At 46.8% G+C, this 14,572-nt stretch overlaps 1 protein-coding gene across 7 annotated transcripts in view; it reads left to right on the top strand.

Annotated features, from left to right (window-relative positions):
* The window catches only part of MYH10 (myosin heavy chain 10), a 135,084-nt gene that overhangs the window by 34,955 nt on the left and 85,557 nt on the right, over window positions 1–14,572 (top strand). For 3 of the 7 annotated variants that reach the window (XM_045490367.1, XM_045490371.1, XM_045490373.1), the window contains exons 5-6: window positions 13,416–13,518; window positions 14,116–14,145. In XM_045490367.1, coding sequence (XP_045346323.1) covers window positions 13,416–13,518; window positions 14,116–14,145 — 133 coding nt within the window. The remainder of the gene's footprint in view (window positions 1–13,415; window positions 13,519–14,115; window positions 14,146–14,572) is intronic. The other 4 variants (XM_045490369.1, XM_045490372.1, XM_045490374.1 and 1 more) reach the window with 2 other exon arrangements.

The raw sequence follows: 14,572 nt of genomic DNA, 5'->3' as shown, positions 1-14,572 counted from the left end.
CAGTGTGGGTGACTTGCTTCCTCTGGAATGGGGGTCCCAGAGCGTGCAGAGGAAAGGGGGGGAGCAGAAAATAAGGGGGTGTGGGAGCAGGAGAAAGCGTGAGCAGACCTAAGTGACCAGAGGAGCCAACGTCTTGGGCGTGAACACAGACGAGGATGGCAGGGCTGTGAGCCTGAGGGACCCCTAGACTCCATCTCTGGGGGGCGGGCGGCGGGGCGGCAGAAGGGGGAGGGGACTTGGGTCTCTGGAGGTGGCGGCCGCGGCTGGTACGTACTGGCTTCCGGTGGATTCTTAGCTCAGGTGGGCAGGTGCCCACCGGGTTAGTTTCTAGACCCTGTTCCTTCTCACGATCCCTGGTGGCTTCTTGAAGAAGCCCGGTGCCGGCTGCACCAGGGTGGTCCAGCGCAGCCTCCAGGTGTGGAGGACGGCAGGTGAGAAATGCACCAGGCGGTTTTCAAGGATTTGGTGTTACCGGAGCGTATGGTGCGAAGTAGAGAACCGATAGCAGCTTGAACTCAACAAACTGCAAAATTAACCTTCGTGCCTGTGCGGACAGGATGCATCGCCCAGCGTCCTTACTTGTGTCATCAGCTTTTAGGACTCTAGGCCCCAAGGTCTTACAGTGTCCCCTCCTTCTCTCAGGCCCCCGTTTCCAGTCACGTTGTTGGACATTTCTGTCTTGTCCTAGCCGGTCCCACACCTAATGTCTGGCCCATTTTAGTGGATCCTGGCTGACTTCTGTGCCTTCCCTCCAGAGAGGAAATATGCCCAAATTGGGGCACTTGCGTGGCTCAGACGGTTATTTCAGCTCCGGTCATGATCTTACGGTTCATGGGTTCGAGCCCCTGAGTCTGGCTCTGCGCTGACAGCACGGATTTTCTCTCTCTCTCTCTCTCTCTCTTTCTCTCTCTCTCTGCCCCTCCCCTGCTCTCGCTTTCTGTCTCTCAAATAAATAAAAAAAGAACTTAAAAAAAAAAGAAGGAACATGCCAAAATTGGAACCCCCCTACACAGTAAGGTCCAACCCACATTGATTTTTCTCTCATCGGGCCCTTTTTTTGTATATGCTGCAGTTCTTGTCTACTTGTTTCTGTCCTGTGTATCTTGTTTTGCAATTTATTAAGGTAGGAACCCTGACTTACCGTGACTGCTTTTTAATAATCCCTGAGAACCTGGCATGGTGTTCTGAACATAGTATCTACTTAGGAAATAGATAAAATTTCAAACAAAAGAATGAAATCTCTTAATGAAGGAGGAACCAAGACAACGGACTAAAGAACAGATTAAGACCTTTTAGGAACTGGTGATCCTATATGTTTTCAAAGGAAAAAACCTTTCTGGCATCATTTTTAAGAGGCATTTTACTTTGAAACTTAAAACTCATATGGATGTAGAATGGTGTATTGCCCCCATGTACCCATCACCCAGCTTCAGTGATCTTAATTTTTTTTTTTTAATGTTTATTTTTGAGAGAGAGAGCGTAAGTGAGGAGGGGCAGACAGAGAGGGAGACACAGAATCAGAAGCAGGCTCCAGGCTCTGAGCTGTCAGCACAGGGCCCGATGCGGTGCTCGAACCCACAAACTGTGAGATCATGCCCTGAGCCGAGGTCAGAAGCTTAGCTGACCGAGCCACCCAGGCACCCCTCAATGATTTTAAGATGTTTACCACATTTCCTTCATTTTTTTCCCTTTTTTTAAACCTTTGCTGATGCATTTCTGCCAGTTTTTATGTTTAAAAAATTCAAACCTATGAAGTTGAAAGAACAATGCCTTAAATGGCTATATACCTTTCACTCTGTGAATTCTCTGCACACACAAACAACTTTTATGAGTAACCATTTTATGAGTCATTGCAGACCTCCTGACACCTTGAGATACCTCAGCAGGTGTCTCCCAAGGGCAAGGGTGTTCCCACGGAACCGCAGACCGCTAGCACGCTTAGACCAATGTCAGTTTCATCCTGTCTGCTGCAGAATCTGTTTGGTTTTCTGTGCTATTTCTCAACCTATTTTTTGTAACTTTTAAAATCGATGATCCTGTCGAGGCTCACTCCTTGCATTAGTTAGGTCTCTTCGATTAAGTATTTTGGAATAGTCTCACTTTTCTTGCTTTTTTTTTTTTTCCTCCATTGGTTTGTATTCTTCAAAAAAGTCAGTTACTTAGAACCTGATCTGCAAGCGTCTTTTAAAGATTATCCATTGCAGGGGCCCCTGGGTGGCTCAGTCGATTAAGCAGCCAACTCTGTGATTCTCACAGTTAGTGAGACCGAGCCCCACGTCAGGCTCTGCGCTGACAGCACAGAGCCTGCTTGGGATTCTCTCTCTGCCTCTTTCTCTCTTTCTCTCTCAAAATAAGTAAATACACTTAAAAAAATCTTTAGGGGCACCTGGGTGAGTGTCCGACTCTTAATTTCAGCTCAGAAATTCCGCACGGTTTGTGAGTTTGAGCCCCACATCAGGCTCCATGCTGACAGCTCAGAGTCTACATGGGATTTTCTCTCTCTGCCCCTCCCCTGCTTGTGTGCACGTGCTCGCTCTCTCTCTCTCTCTCTCAAAATAAATAAACTTAAAACTTAAAAAAAAGAAAACGGTTATCCATCGCAATGCAGTTTTGACACGGATTACCCAGGGTGCACTCCCCCACACAGGGCCCTCACTGCAGACACCAGCCTTAGGGGGTCCCAGGCTACCTGTACCTCTGACCAGCTGGCTATACATTTGGGGGTTGCTACCCCCTTGGGTTTGACCGTTCACTAGGATGACAAATCAGAGCCAACCAAAAGAAGAGACCGCGAGGGTGAGGTCTCGGAAGGTCCCCAATGTAAAGCTTCGTCTCCTCTTCCCCCCAGCATGTTGTCATTGTTTATCCCCAACCAGGAAGCTCGCCCAAGCTTTAGAGCCCAGAATTTTCGGGTTTCATTAGTAGGCACGATTGATTGAACCGTCGGCCATGCGATTGAATTCAGTCTCCAGCCCCTCTCCCCTCCCAGGATGTTGGGCTGGTTTCACACGGCTCACATGCCCAAAGTTGCAACCATTTGCTTGGTCTTCCAATTATGGCCAGTGCCCGTCCTGGAACACCGTGAGTCACCTCATTAGCACAAGCTCTCTGGGCCCACCGTGAATGACAGAGACTTTCCAAGGACTCACCAGGAGACAGAGACCAGGCTGACTGTCGATTGTGCAGCATCTGTTAATAGTCACACAGGAATCTAGGCATCGGAACCCCACCAGACGTGTAGGAGAGGGGAGCTACAGCCTGCTTGTGGGCCAGGGAAGAAGAGAATGTGTGTCGTCTGTCTGCAGTGTCGGGACGGCAGCCTCACGAACAGTAAGCAGGGAGCCAGGTGTGGGACCTCTCCTCCTCGACTGGGTGGTTTGGGAGCTTGGATGACCATGTGTGACGAGGCTTTGCGTAACGCCTGGAAGCAGGAGACACTCAGGGGATGACCGCTGGGGACTTCATGAAAGCTTAGCGAACGCTAATTTACTTTTGTCACCCAGAGTGCCCTCTGTGGGCACTTGTGATTAGCATCATTTTAGACTCATTTGTCATCAATTAATAGGTTTGGATTTAGGAGCCGAGGCTCCTTGTCTCTGGTTTTCTCTTCTTGAGCACAGAGCAGCCATCAGCAAGTACCTTCTCTTTTCTTCTCTTTTAACTTTTCCAAGCATCTTACTGTGGATATTTCCAAACCTAAAGCAAAATGGGAAGAATTTTGAATCCAGGATCCTAGACCTACCACCTAGATTCTACCAGTAATATTTTACTGTATTCTGTGATACACTGACCTGCTCAACCTTCTGTCCATGCATCAATCCATTTTCTTGTTTGTGTTGGGGGGAGATTTCTCCTTTCCCACCTCGCGTCCAGCACCCGGGGATTGCAAATTAATTGGCCGTAGAGTAACAGGAGAAAAGACCTCTATATCCTGTACTAAACTTGACGGAAAAGGAGGACAAGGGCTTCAAGGAGAGAGCATGAAGGATTCTGTCGGGCTTCATGATGCTAACAGACAGCTGAATTTGCACTTCCTGGTCTGTCTTTTTCCAATCCAGAGACTCCCTGGGATGATGGTCAGTGGCAGGTGTATTTTCAGGAGGCTCTGCTTAAGGTTAGATCCTGTTTCCTTCTGTGGCTGCTGATCAGAAATAAAGCAGTTTTTATGCCACTTTGATGGGCTATCAGTCCCTTCCTTTGATTTGTCTCAAGTTCAATTGTAGATATCCGCACACTTCCCCTGAAACACTGCAGTGTAGGTAACGCTAACTAAAGCCCAATATTTATATCTTTATCTTTGGAGACATGATTTGTGCGTGATGAAATACACGAGGCTTAAATCAGCTTCTCCTCAGTTATTCGTATCGTCTGAACCTCTGTCAAGATGGAGAACGTTACCGTCGCCCTGGAAGAAAGTTCCCTGGCAAATCCCCACCCCCACCTCTTTCAGCCTCTTTCAGGCTTTCTTTGTGCTTGGATACCACTGGTTGTGATATTTAATAACCCGTTTCTTGTTCATATCTACTATAAGCTACATTGTGACTTGAGAAATCTAAAAATGGGAAACAATGTATCTCAGATCTGAGAGGCTAGGAGATGTTCCGTAGCATGTTCTGTGGTGCCTTTGAGTGTCCACCACGTAAAGAAGTCCAAGGGCGTGTAACTGGGATCTTTTCAAATTTAGCACCCAGCCAAGCTGGTTAAGTTTCCTACGTGAGATTAACTATTTAGTCAATTTCACGTAATAGTTATTTTATATTGAGTCCTTCTGTGTACATAGAATCCCAGAGAAAAACACAGGTGGAAGCAACATTTTTTTTTTTTAATCTACTACCTAGGTGGTTTGATAGCCTCTCTTTAAAATTTTTTTTTTTTTTCAACGTTTATTTATTTTTGGGACAGAGAAAGACAGAGCATGAACGGGGGAGGGGCAGAGAGAGAGGGAGACACAGAATTGGAAACAGACTCCAGGCTCTGAGCCATCAGCCCAGAGCCCGACGCGGGGCTCGAACTCACGGACCGCGAGATCGTGACCTGGCTGAAGTCGGACGCTTAACCGACTGCGCCACCCAGGCGCCCCGATAGCCTCTCTTTAACCTTTGCTGTTTTAATCATTTACTCTGAACTTACTTTTCCACCAAAAGGATGAACATCTTAACTTCCCCTCTGGCCTCATCTGCCTACAACCACCTGGCCAGCCTTTTTCTGTGCGGACTCAGGCCGGGCAGTGTGGGCTCCCAGTTAAGCGTCTGCCCCCCGTGCGCTCATTGTTCTCACGTCCTGCCATGTTCCGTAGTGAAGACACTCAGAGTCTCCTTTATCCCGAGAAAGCCATATACTTGGATCCCACGTAATTGGAGGTGAGATCCTATCAAGAGTGTTTCGTCAACATGACTTTCTTCTCATTAGAATTAAAAATCACACTGCAGCCACGTGGGTGAGGAAATGATTCTGCCCTCTAAGCTCCCTTTTTAGAGAGTAATTTGTTTACATTTATGACTTCCTAACTGCTGGTTAACTCAAGTTTTTCTCCTTTTACGTGTATTTGGCAACGTAACCATTATAAAACCATGGTTGCCCCACACTAGCCTTCCATCAGGATGTGATGAGACTTTTTCTTTTTTTTTTCTAAAGACTTTTTTTTTTATAATTTTTTTTTAACATTTATTTCTTTTAGAGAGAGAGACACACACACACACACACACACACACACACACACACACGCTGAGAGCAGGGGAGGGGCAGAGAGAGAGGGAGACACAGAATCCGAAGTAGGCTCCAGGCTCTGAGTTGTCAGCACAGAGCCCGACGCGGGGCTCGAACCCACAGGCTGTGAGATCATGACCTGAGCCGAAGTCGGACGCTTAACCGACTGAGCCACCCAGGCGCCCTGACTTTTTTCTTACTGTTAAGGAATTTCATGTGTCCTATACAAATACACTAGGTGGTGCTGACCGAGCCCGCCTAGATTTAAAACAATTAGTTCTTGCCTAGGAGTAACCTATGTTAAGAATTTAAGATCAGCAAATTGGTAGAATTGATTAAATAGCTAAAACCCCAAAATTCACAAAATTCAGTCAACTGATCTTTGACAGAGGCTCGCAGGTAACATCATGGGGCAGAGAGAGGCCCTTTAATAAACGGTGCTGGACAACTGGACAGCCACATGTGGAAAAAAAAAAATGTAGACACAGGCTTTACACCCTTCACAGAATGAACTAGAAAATGGATCATAGACCTAAACGTAAAACCCAAACTGTAAAACTCGTATATGACAGGAGGAGATGTGGAGGCCCCTGGCTCTGGTGATGCTTTTTCAGATATTTAAAGACGTGACCCATGTCTAGTCCTTCAGACTAAAGACATGACCCGTGAAAGAAACAATAAGCTGGACTTCATTAATATTAAAGAAGCTTCTGCTCTCGAAAGGACAACGTCAAGAGAATGAAAACGTGAGCTAAAGACTGGGAGAAAATATTTTCAAAAGGCACGTCGGGTAAAGGACTGTTACCCAAGATGTACCAGAAATATGTAAAATAAGAAAACAAACAACCTCATTAAAAAATGGTGCAGGGGCGCCTGGGTGGCGCAGTCGGTTAAGCGTCCGACTTCAGCCAGGTCACGATCTCGCGGTCCGTGAGTTCGAGCCCCGCGTCGGGCTCTGGGCTGATGGCTCAGAGCCTGGAGCCTGTTTCCGATTCTGTGTCTCCCTCTCTCTCTGCCCCTCCCCCGTTCATGCTCTGTCTCTCTCTGTCCCAAAAATAAAAAATAAACGTTGAAAAAAAAAATTAAAAAAAAAAAAAAAAAAATGGTGCAGAGACCTCAGCACACGACGTGGATGGCGAAGGGGTGCACGAAAAGATGCCCCACGTCACATACTAGCCGCACACACCCGCTAGAACGGCCAGAGTCTGCGGCGGCGACAACGAACGCCAAATGCTGGCGAGGGCGTGGAGTGACAGGAACGGCCATTCGTCTCTGGTGGGAAAACGAAACGGCGCAGCTTTGGAAGGCAGCGTGGTGGTTTCTTGCAAAGCCAGGCGTACTCAGCAGGATCCACCGGGCACACGCCTTAGCGTTTCCCCATCGGAACAAAACTTAGGTCTGCACCAAAACCTGCTTCGTACACAATCACCCGAACTAGGACGCAACCAGGATGCCCTCCAGCAGGTGAATGGATAAAGTGGTCCATCCAGACACTGGCATGTGACCCAGCACTAAAAAAGAAATGAGCTCTCAGGCCACAAAAAGACACAGAGGGACTCCAGATGCGTATTAGTAAGTGAAAGCAGCCACTCTGAGAAGTTCCAACTGTATGACATTCTGGAAAAGGCAAAAGCATGGAGACAGTGAGTAGATGAGCGGGTGCCGGGGGTGTGGGAAGGGAGGGGAGAGGACTACAGGCAGAGCACAGAGGAACTTGATCGTCCTTTGCATGATACTCTGGTAGCAGGTACGAGTCATCACGTGTTTGTCCAAACCCATAGAATGTACCACAAACACCTGGAGTGGAGTGAACCTTGACGGAAACTATGAACTTTGGGTGATTACGGTGTCCCGTTTCAGTGATGTTGATAATAGAGGGGACTATGCGTGTGTGGGCACAGGGGTATGTGGGAAATTTCTGCCTTTCTCGATTTTGTTGTAAGTCTAAAACTGCTTTAAAGACAAAAATTAAAAAGCCCCCCCACATCTAAGGCGACAGTGCGGTATACAGTTGAAAAGCCATTGTGTTGTCAGTGGAAGTCTGGTATTCTCCCTCGTCTCCCGTGAACTAGCTCCGCGACCCCACAGCCAGCTTCTCTGGACCACAGTGTGCTCTTTGTGCACTCTCTAGAAGATCCTTTGTCTTAGAAATGCTCAAGTCTTAAAACTGTGGGAAGTTTTGGATTATTGTAGGTGCATCTCAATGGGAGCTAAATCATGGGGGAAAGAAGGATGCAAATCAGTTTGTGAATGGAAGTTTAAAATGTTCTTGGCAGATACGCCAGGAAAGGGCACTGGCCTCTTTGCAAGTGTTAGCGCCATTAATCTTTGCAGTAGCCCCGTTAGCCCCAGTTACGTGTCCCGTTATCCTCGGCTGACCCTGCCTGGTGTTAGCGCGATGGAGGACCTGAACCCAAGCCCTCCTTTTTTTTCTTTAAAGTATATTTATTTTGAGAAAGAGAGCAAGCCAGGGAGGGGTAGAGAGAAAGAGAGAGAGAATCCCATGCAGACTCTGAGCTGTCAGCACGGAGCCTGATGTGGGGCTCGAACCCATGAACCATGAGATCATGACCTGAGCCGAAAGCAAGAGTCGGATGGTTAACCAACTGGGCCACCCGGGGACCCCGAACCCAAGCCCTTCTTGACCATAAAACCTCTGCTCTTGCTAATAAGCTGCTTTCTAACAGAACAGAGCTTTGAAACTACAGGAAAACATCAGCTAGTGTGTGGGCGGTGGGGGGTTGGGGGGGAGGTACATGTGTTGTTGGTTTTCAGATGGAGGTCATCTGAAGCAAGAATTTCAGGCAGAGGGTGTTTTTGAAACTAGATTGGATTTGATGTCACAAACATCCAGAGAGAGTAAACACAGAAGCAGTTAAGATCTGGGGGAGGAGTCTCTCTCGCTGGAGAAATGTACCCGTGGTCCAGAAGGAACTCCAAGAAAGAGCCCACAATGGATCACGTGTTCGTGGTCCATCCCCCAGCTTCTCAGTACTGTTGGTTTTGACATTCTGTTTTGGATGGCACGCCTCTTTGAGAAGCCAGTGAAAGCCACAGACCTCTCTAGAACACTCGAACACCTCCAGCCTAGGGGCACCCCGGGTCTTATGTGTCCCGATGTCCTGTAAAGGACACAGGGCACCCCCCCCCCCAGCGGGCTCCTGGCTGTGTGTGTCGTTGGCCTCGTACTCGCACCCCGTGGGCCGGCAGCAAAGCCTGTGGCATCTCCAGGGTAGGGCTGCTTCGTCGGTACATACCGTTCGTGGGTGGAAATGAGGTCAGATCCTCATGTCTGTCCTCCTCGCTCTTCGAGGTCGTGTTCTGTGCTCTCCTCCCTGAGGACTCTCCTGACTCCTCTGAGTTCCGTCACATCTTCACTTGTGTTCAAGCCGCTTTTATTCCTCCGCTTCTGGCTGGGACAAAGGTGCTGCTCGTTCCCCTTTACAAAAAGTTGTTTCCAAGAATTCTGTGCCGTGGATCCTGCCACCTCTCTCACACACACATTCGGGTTCCTTTTTTTCTCTTTTTCATACTTCTGTGGATACCCTCGTCTTCATCGTTGCTGTTAGCACTCTTGCCACTTAGGGAGACCCCTTTCGGCCGGGGCAGCGCTAGGCTCCTTCCGTGCACTTAACCGGAGCTAGAAAGGGGTAGACAGGATTTGAACGTAGGGTAGGTCATTTTCACACCGTAAGCCACATTCCTAACCATTACGTTAGCGTTATAGAGTCATAAAATAATTCAGAGTCCGGAAACTCAAGGTACTTCGTGAACGGTGGGTGAAGAGTGCACAGTAATGGGTGATGTTCACGGGATACAAGTTATGTGCCTTAGATGAACTGTATTTTTTCTTCACAGCAGTCTTCCGTGTGAGAAGCTACCGTCCACATTTAAAAATTTTTTAATTTTATTTATTTTGAGAGAGAGAGACAGCAGGGGAGGGGCAGAGAGAGGGAGAGAAAGAATGAGAAAGAATCCCAAGCAGGCTCCACACTGTCAGCATGGAGCCCGACACAGGGCTTGAACTCGTGAACCGCAAGATCGCGACCTGAGCTGAAAGCAAGAGTCCAGTGCTTACCCGAGTGAGCCTCCCAGGCGCCCCGCTACTGTCCACATTTTAAGACAGGGAATAGAAGGCTCCCCACCTCCCCTCTTGAGAACTCAGTAGTGAGGTATTTGGAATACATTCGTCTTTGCAGTAATAGTTTCTATGTCAGAGTTACCTTAGACCCGAAGAGAAAAAATGTGGCAGAGTTTATATAAGCAGTTGAGAGGCACGGCCCGGGGAGTGTGACCGGGAAGGAACAAAATGCTTTAAGGACACACCGAAGCCTGTCCAATAGAGAGGAGTTTGTGGAGAAACCACAGAGGCAAAACTGAGCTGAAAAGGAACAATCATAAGTATTTTTGAGACAAGTAATGATCACTCTAAACGAGAGGCTCATTTCTGGGCGTAAGAGAAAAGTTATTTGTTTGAAAACAGCCGCCAGCATCATGATTAGCCTTGAAGCACTAAGTATTTTAAACAAAGTTAACCAAACAGAGAAAACCACTATCCTAGCTATTGAGCAATTATGCTTGAATAAAATCCAGATTCTTTGCCGTGACTTGGGGCACCCCCCCGACCCCCGTCCCTGCTGCATCCGGAGCCCCTGCGGTTCTCTGCCTCTCTGGTTGCCTCAGCTCCTACACCAGCCCCGTTCCTGGCAACGATACTCCTTTGTGTTTGGGTCTCCATCCCCCCGCCCCGAACATGGCGCCCCCGGATTTCACTGGTCTGTTCTCCCCCATTTTGGAGGCTCCCCCCAACCATCGAGTCTCCAGGAAAGTGTCCTCTGCTCCTCTCTGCCTTCTCGCCAACCCCAGCTGCCTCCTTGTTGCCCTCATGGCGTTCCTCATGTCTTACACTTCTCTTATTTGTTTTTTGTGGTTTATTTTACGCCTTTGCCCCTGAACTTGAGCTCCCCGAGGACGCAGACTTTGTTCACCGCTCTAGCTCTTGCCCTTAGAAGAATGCCTAGCCTGGGTGGCTCAGTCGGTTAAGCGTCCGACTTCGGCTTAGGTCATGATCTTGAGGTTTGTGAGTTCGAGCCCCGTGTCGGGCTCTGTGCTGACAGCTCGGAGCCTGGAGCCTGCTTCGGATTCTGTGTCTCCCTCTCTCTCTACTCCTCCCCCACTTGTGCTCTGTCTCTCCATCAAAATTAAATTAAAAATGTAAAAAAAAAAAAAAATTAAAAAAAAAAAAAGAAGAAGAATGCCCAGTACACAGGGGTTGATTTGTATTTATTGAATGAGTGAATTAAAATGTATTACCTTATCCAGGTGCCAGTGGTAGCCAGGTAGAAAATAAAGGATGTTAATAGGAATAAAAAATATAAAAGGGAGCCTAGGAATAAACTTAAAACATGTGCAGGGCCTGTATTCATTTATTCATTGGTATTTACAGAGCCCCTACTGTGCTGGGCACCAGGATTTCAAAGATGTATAAGACCAACAAAGTCCTTGATAGTTGTGAGCATAGAAAACACAAAATTTCCCCAAGAGACAGAACACCTTTTCCCATTAAAAAAAAAAGTATGTTAATGTTACTTAATTCAAAATTCTGTCTCTTGTTTTTTTATTTATCGGGCAAGAAATGAGTGAGGCGTGACAAAACAATTATGTGAAGTTTATCTGAAAGAATAAACTTCAGAGACAACTTGATTTTTTTTTTTTTTATTTTATTTTTTATTTTGAGAGAGAAAGAGCAGGGGAAGGAGAGAAAGAGAGAATCCCAAGCAGACTCCACACTATCAGCACAGAGCCCGACGTGGGGCTCGAACCTACAAACTGTGAGATTATGACCCAAGCCTAAGTCGGGGCATTTAACCAACCGAAACCCCCCGGTGCTCCCAGTTCCTCCACTTTACAAATGGTGGCATGGAGGCCCGAAGGAGACCATTTCCTTCCTCAAAGCCATACAACTAGTTGGTCAGTGGGGCTCCCTTTACCCAGAGCCTCTTCAGTTTAGATTGTAGGTGTCTGGGTGCAGAGAAAATAATGCAGCCAGTAAGCCCACTGACATACTTAAGTTGTGGACAAAAATAGTGCAATTCAGAGTACACTTTCCAGAAAGGGTGGGAGCTGTTAGAAAAATTAGACTTCTAAGGCTTGGGTTGGGTACAACGGGTTTAGAGGATTATTAGTCGGCCATGTGTGTATTAACATTTTGGGGTTTCAGAAGGGTTTTTTTTAAGTTTGTTTATTTTGAGAGAGAGCAGGGGAAGGGCAGAGAGAGGAAGAGAGAGAAAGGATCCCAAGCATGTTCCACGCTGTCAGCTCAAAGCCCAGTGTGGGGCTGAAATTCATCAACCGTGAGATCATGACCTGAGCTGAAACCACAAGTCAGATACTTAACCGACTGAGCCCCCCAGGCACCCTGGTTTTTCTTTTTTTGTTTTTTTTCCCCCTTGAGGCTTTTTTTTTTTTAAATCTAATTAGATAATGGAATTTTTTGTTTTATTTATCTTTTTTTACAGTTTACCAGTGATTTAAGAATCACTGGGGCTTTTTGGGGGGTGTGTGTGTTTTTAGAGTTTAATTTTTTTATTTTGAGAGAGAGAGAGAAAGAACATGAGCAGGGGAAGGCCAGAGAGAGGGAGTGAGAGAAAATCCCAAGCAGGCTCCACACTGTCAGTGGAGAACCCAACATGGGTCTCGAACTCACAAACCGTGAAATCATGACCTGAGCTGATATCAAGAGTAGGGATGCTTAACCAACCTAGCCACCCAGGCGCCCCCAAAATTTCTACTTCAATCCAAATTGAGATTTTTATCGATTGTGAAGATAGGTTTGCTTTGATCCGATCTTAGGGACCCTTTGATATTTGAACAGAAAGGCCAGAACTCAGGTAGTGCTGTGTGTCCAGAGGCTTCCCTGAATTTCAAGATCAGTACTTGAGTAGAAATCAAAAGCAGCCTTTGAAACGTCCTAGCCTTGTTTTAAAACATAAAGCATACAAAGTGGTGGCATCTGTCCCGGTTCATCACAAAATTCACGGTGTTCGTTCACTGTCTCTACACCTTGCGTAGCGGCTGTGGGTCAGCACTGCACGAGGTTCTGTGGATTAAAAAAAAACTAACACAAATAAACACAAATGCACAGTAAACAGACGCACATGCATGGGGTCCTGCCCTTTGCCCCAGGAGCCCAGGATGCGAGGCCGGCAGGTGGCTGAGGAGATGTGACAAAATATGTACAAGGTGCTGTGGCTGTAGGAACACTCGTCCGCTCCTTTGGGGGAAGAGTGAGAAAACCTTGCCTGGACCTGAGCAGCAAGGGGCAGCCCAGAGGTCTTCAGCTCCTTCAGATTAAATCCCCAGTGGTGGATGGGTTTCTGGTGCTGAGGAATGTTTTCATGACCTCTTAAGATAAATGCTGCTTCTCTGGTGGAACCCCCAAACTCCTTGAAAAAAAAAAAAAAAACACAGCACTCTGAACTTTTCCCTGTGTCTCACTGGCATCTCCAGGGGGTGGAAAAAGTGTGTGGTAATTTAATACCATTTAAAAATAATAACAATTTTCTGACTTCTGCCAATCGGTTTTTATCCTACATCCTCTTTATTTCCTACCAATTCTTGTTACAACTCCGTTTAATTTTGTTAATTACAACTTTGGAAGGTGGACGCCCTGCTTTCTTTAAGACAGCCTGTGTTACTGTTTCTTTCAGGGGTGAATCAGGTGCCGGGAAGACAGAAAATACTAAGAAAGTCATTCAGTACCTTGCTCATGTCGCTTCTTCGCACAAAGGACGGAAGGACCATAATATTCCTGTAAGTTTTCGTTCCGTTGTTCATTTAATGCCTCGGTTTATTCTTTTACGATTGCAGAAACCAGAGTAAGGAAGCACAGCCACTCAGTGTCCTGCTGGAACTGACCGCCCCCTTGTCTCCACGACCCCCACCCAGAAACCTCCTCCGCTCAGGAGGGAATTGTAGTACCTAGGTTTTCTAACAGGCCAACCAGAATTACGATTCCGGCTTGAAGCCTGATTTCTTGCAAAGCTTTGGGAGGAATGGTTAACGATCGAAGAGCAGTGTTTTGAAGATTGCCTATTTCCACCAAAAGATGGTCCTCAAGGGTCTTTAGCTGTCTTTTCTGAGCAGGGACACAGGCTGTTGCCACTGACCATAGAAGCTTGAGACAAGGATGGAAATTTGAGGGCAGTCGATGATAGAAAAGGGGTACAAATAAAAGGGGGTCAGTGATCCTGAATCTGCCCAAGTGGTAGCTGATCCCTGAGGAACGCCAGCCAGATCCGCTGTCACAGCTCTGAGGTGGACGGTCACGTGGTGCTTTAGATGTGGCTCACCGCTTAGGGAAAGGCCCAGACTCGCTAACGTTTGCGTTTATCTGTTTGTAACAAACAGCAGGAATCGCCAAAACCAGTGAAGCATCAGGCAAGTGCTTTTGTTTATGCTTCTTAGTCTTGAATGTTTGCGCTAATTTCTGTCTCTAGATCGAGTCTCTATTAGAAACAAATACCGGGAGTTGTGAGTGAAATTTACCGCAAAAAAGAAAATTTGATTTTGAAAATGTGTTGCTTAGAGACATCATCTTTTGTGAGCAGCAGCATGCCCTTTGGCTTTAAATGTGTTTTCGAGACGAGTTTGAATATTTCTCTACCCTTTTTATCATGACATTGAATCACCTGTTGATGAAACCTTGAACCCTCAGGGTTTCGTGTGTCAAATACGAGATGGAACGATTTCAATTTTTCTTTAAATACACAGAAGCCTCGCTTTGGGCCATACGTTAAGTTTTTGAGTTTGGGGCTACAACTCTAAAGTTGTACCTTTTTGGATTTACACATTTCTAATAAAGTTT

The sequence above is a fragment of the Leopardus geoffroyi genome, chromosome E1 (assembly GCF_018350155.1).
Source record: "Leopardus geoffroyi isolate Oge1 chromosome E1, O.geoffroyi_Oge1_pat1.0, whole genome shotgun sequence".
NCBI lineage: Eukaryota > Metazoa > Chordata > Mammalia > Carnivora > Felidae > Leopardus > Leopardus geoffroyi.
This window is presented reverse-complemented; position numbering and strand designations above follow the sequence as displayed.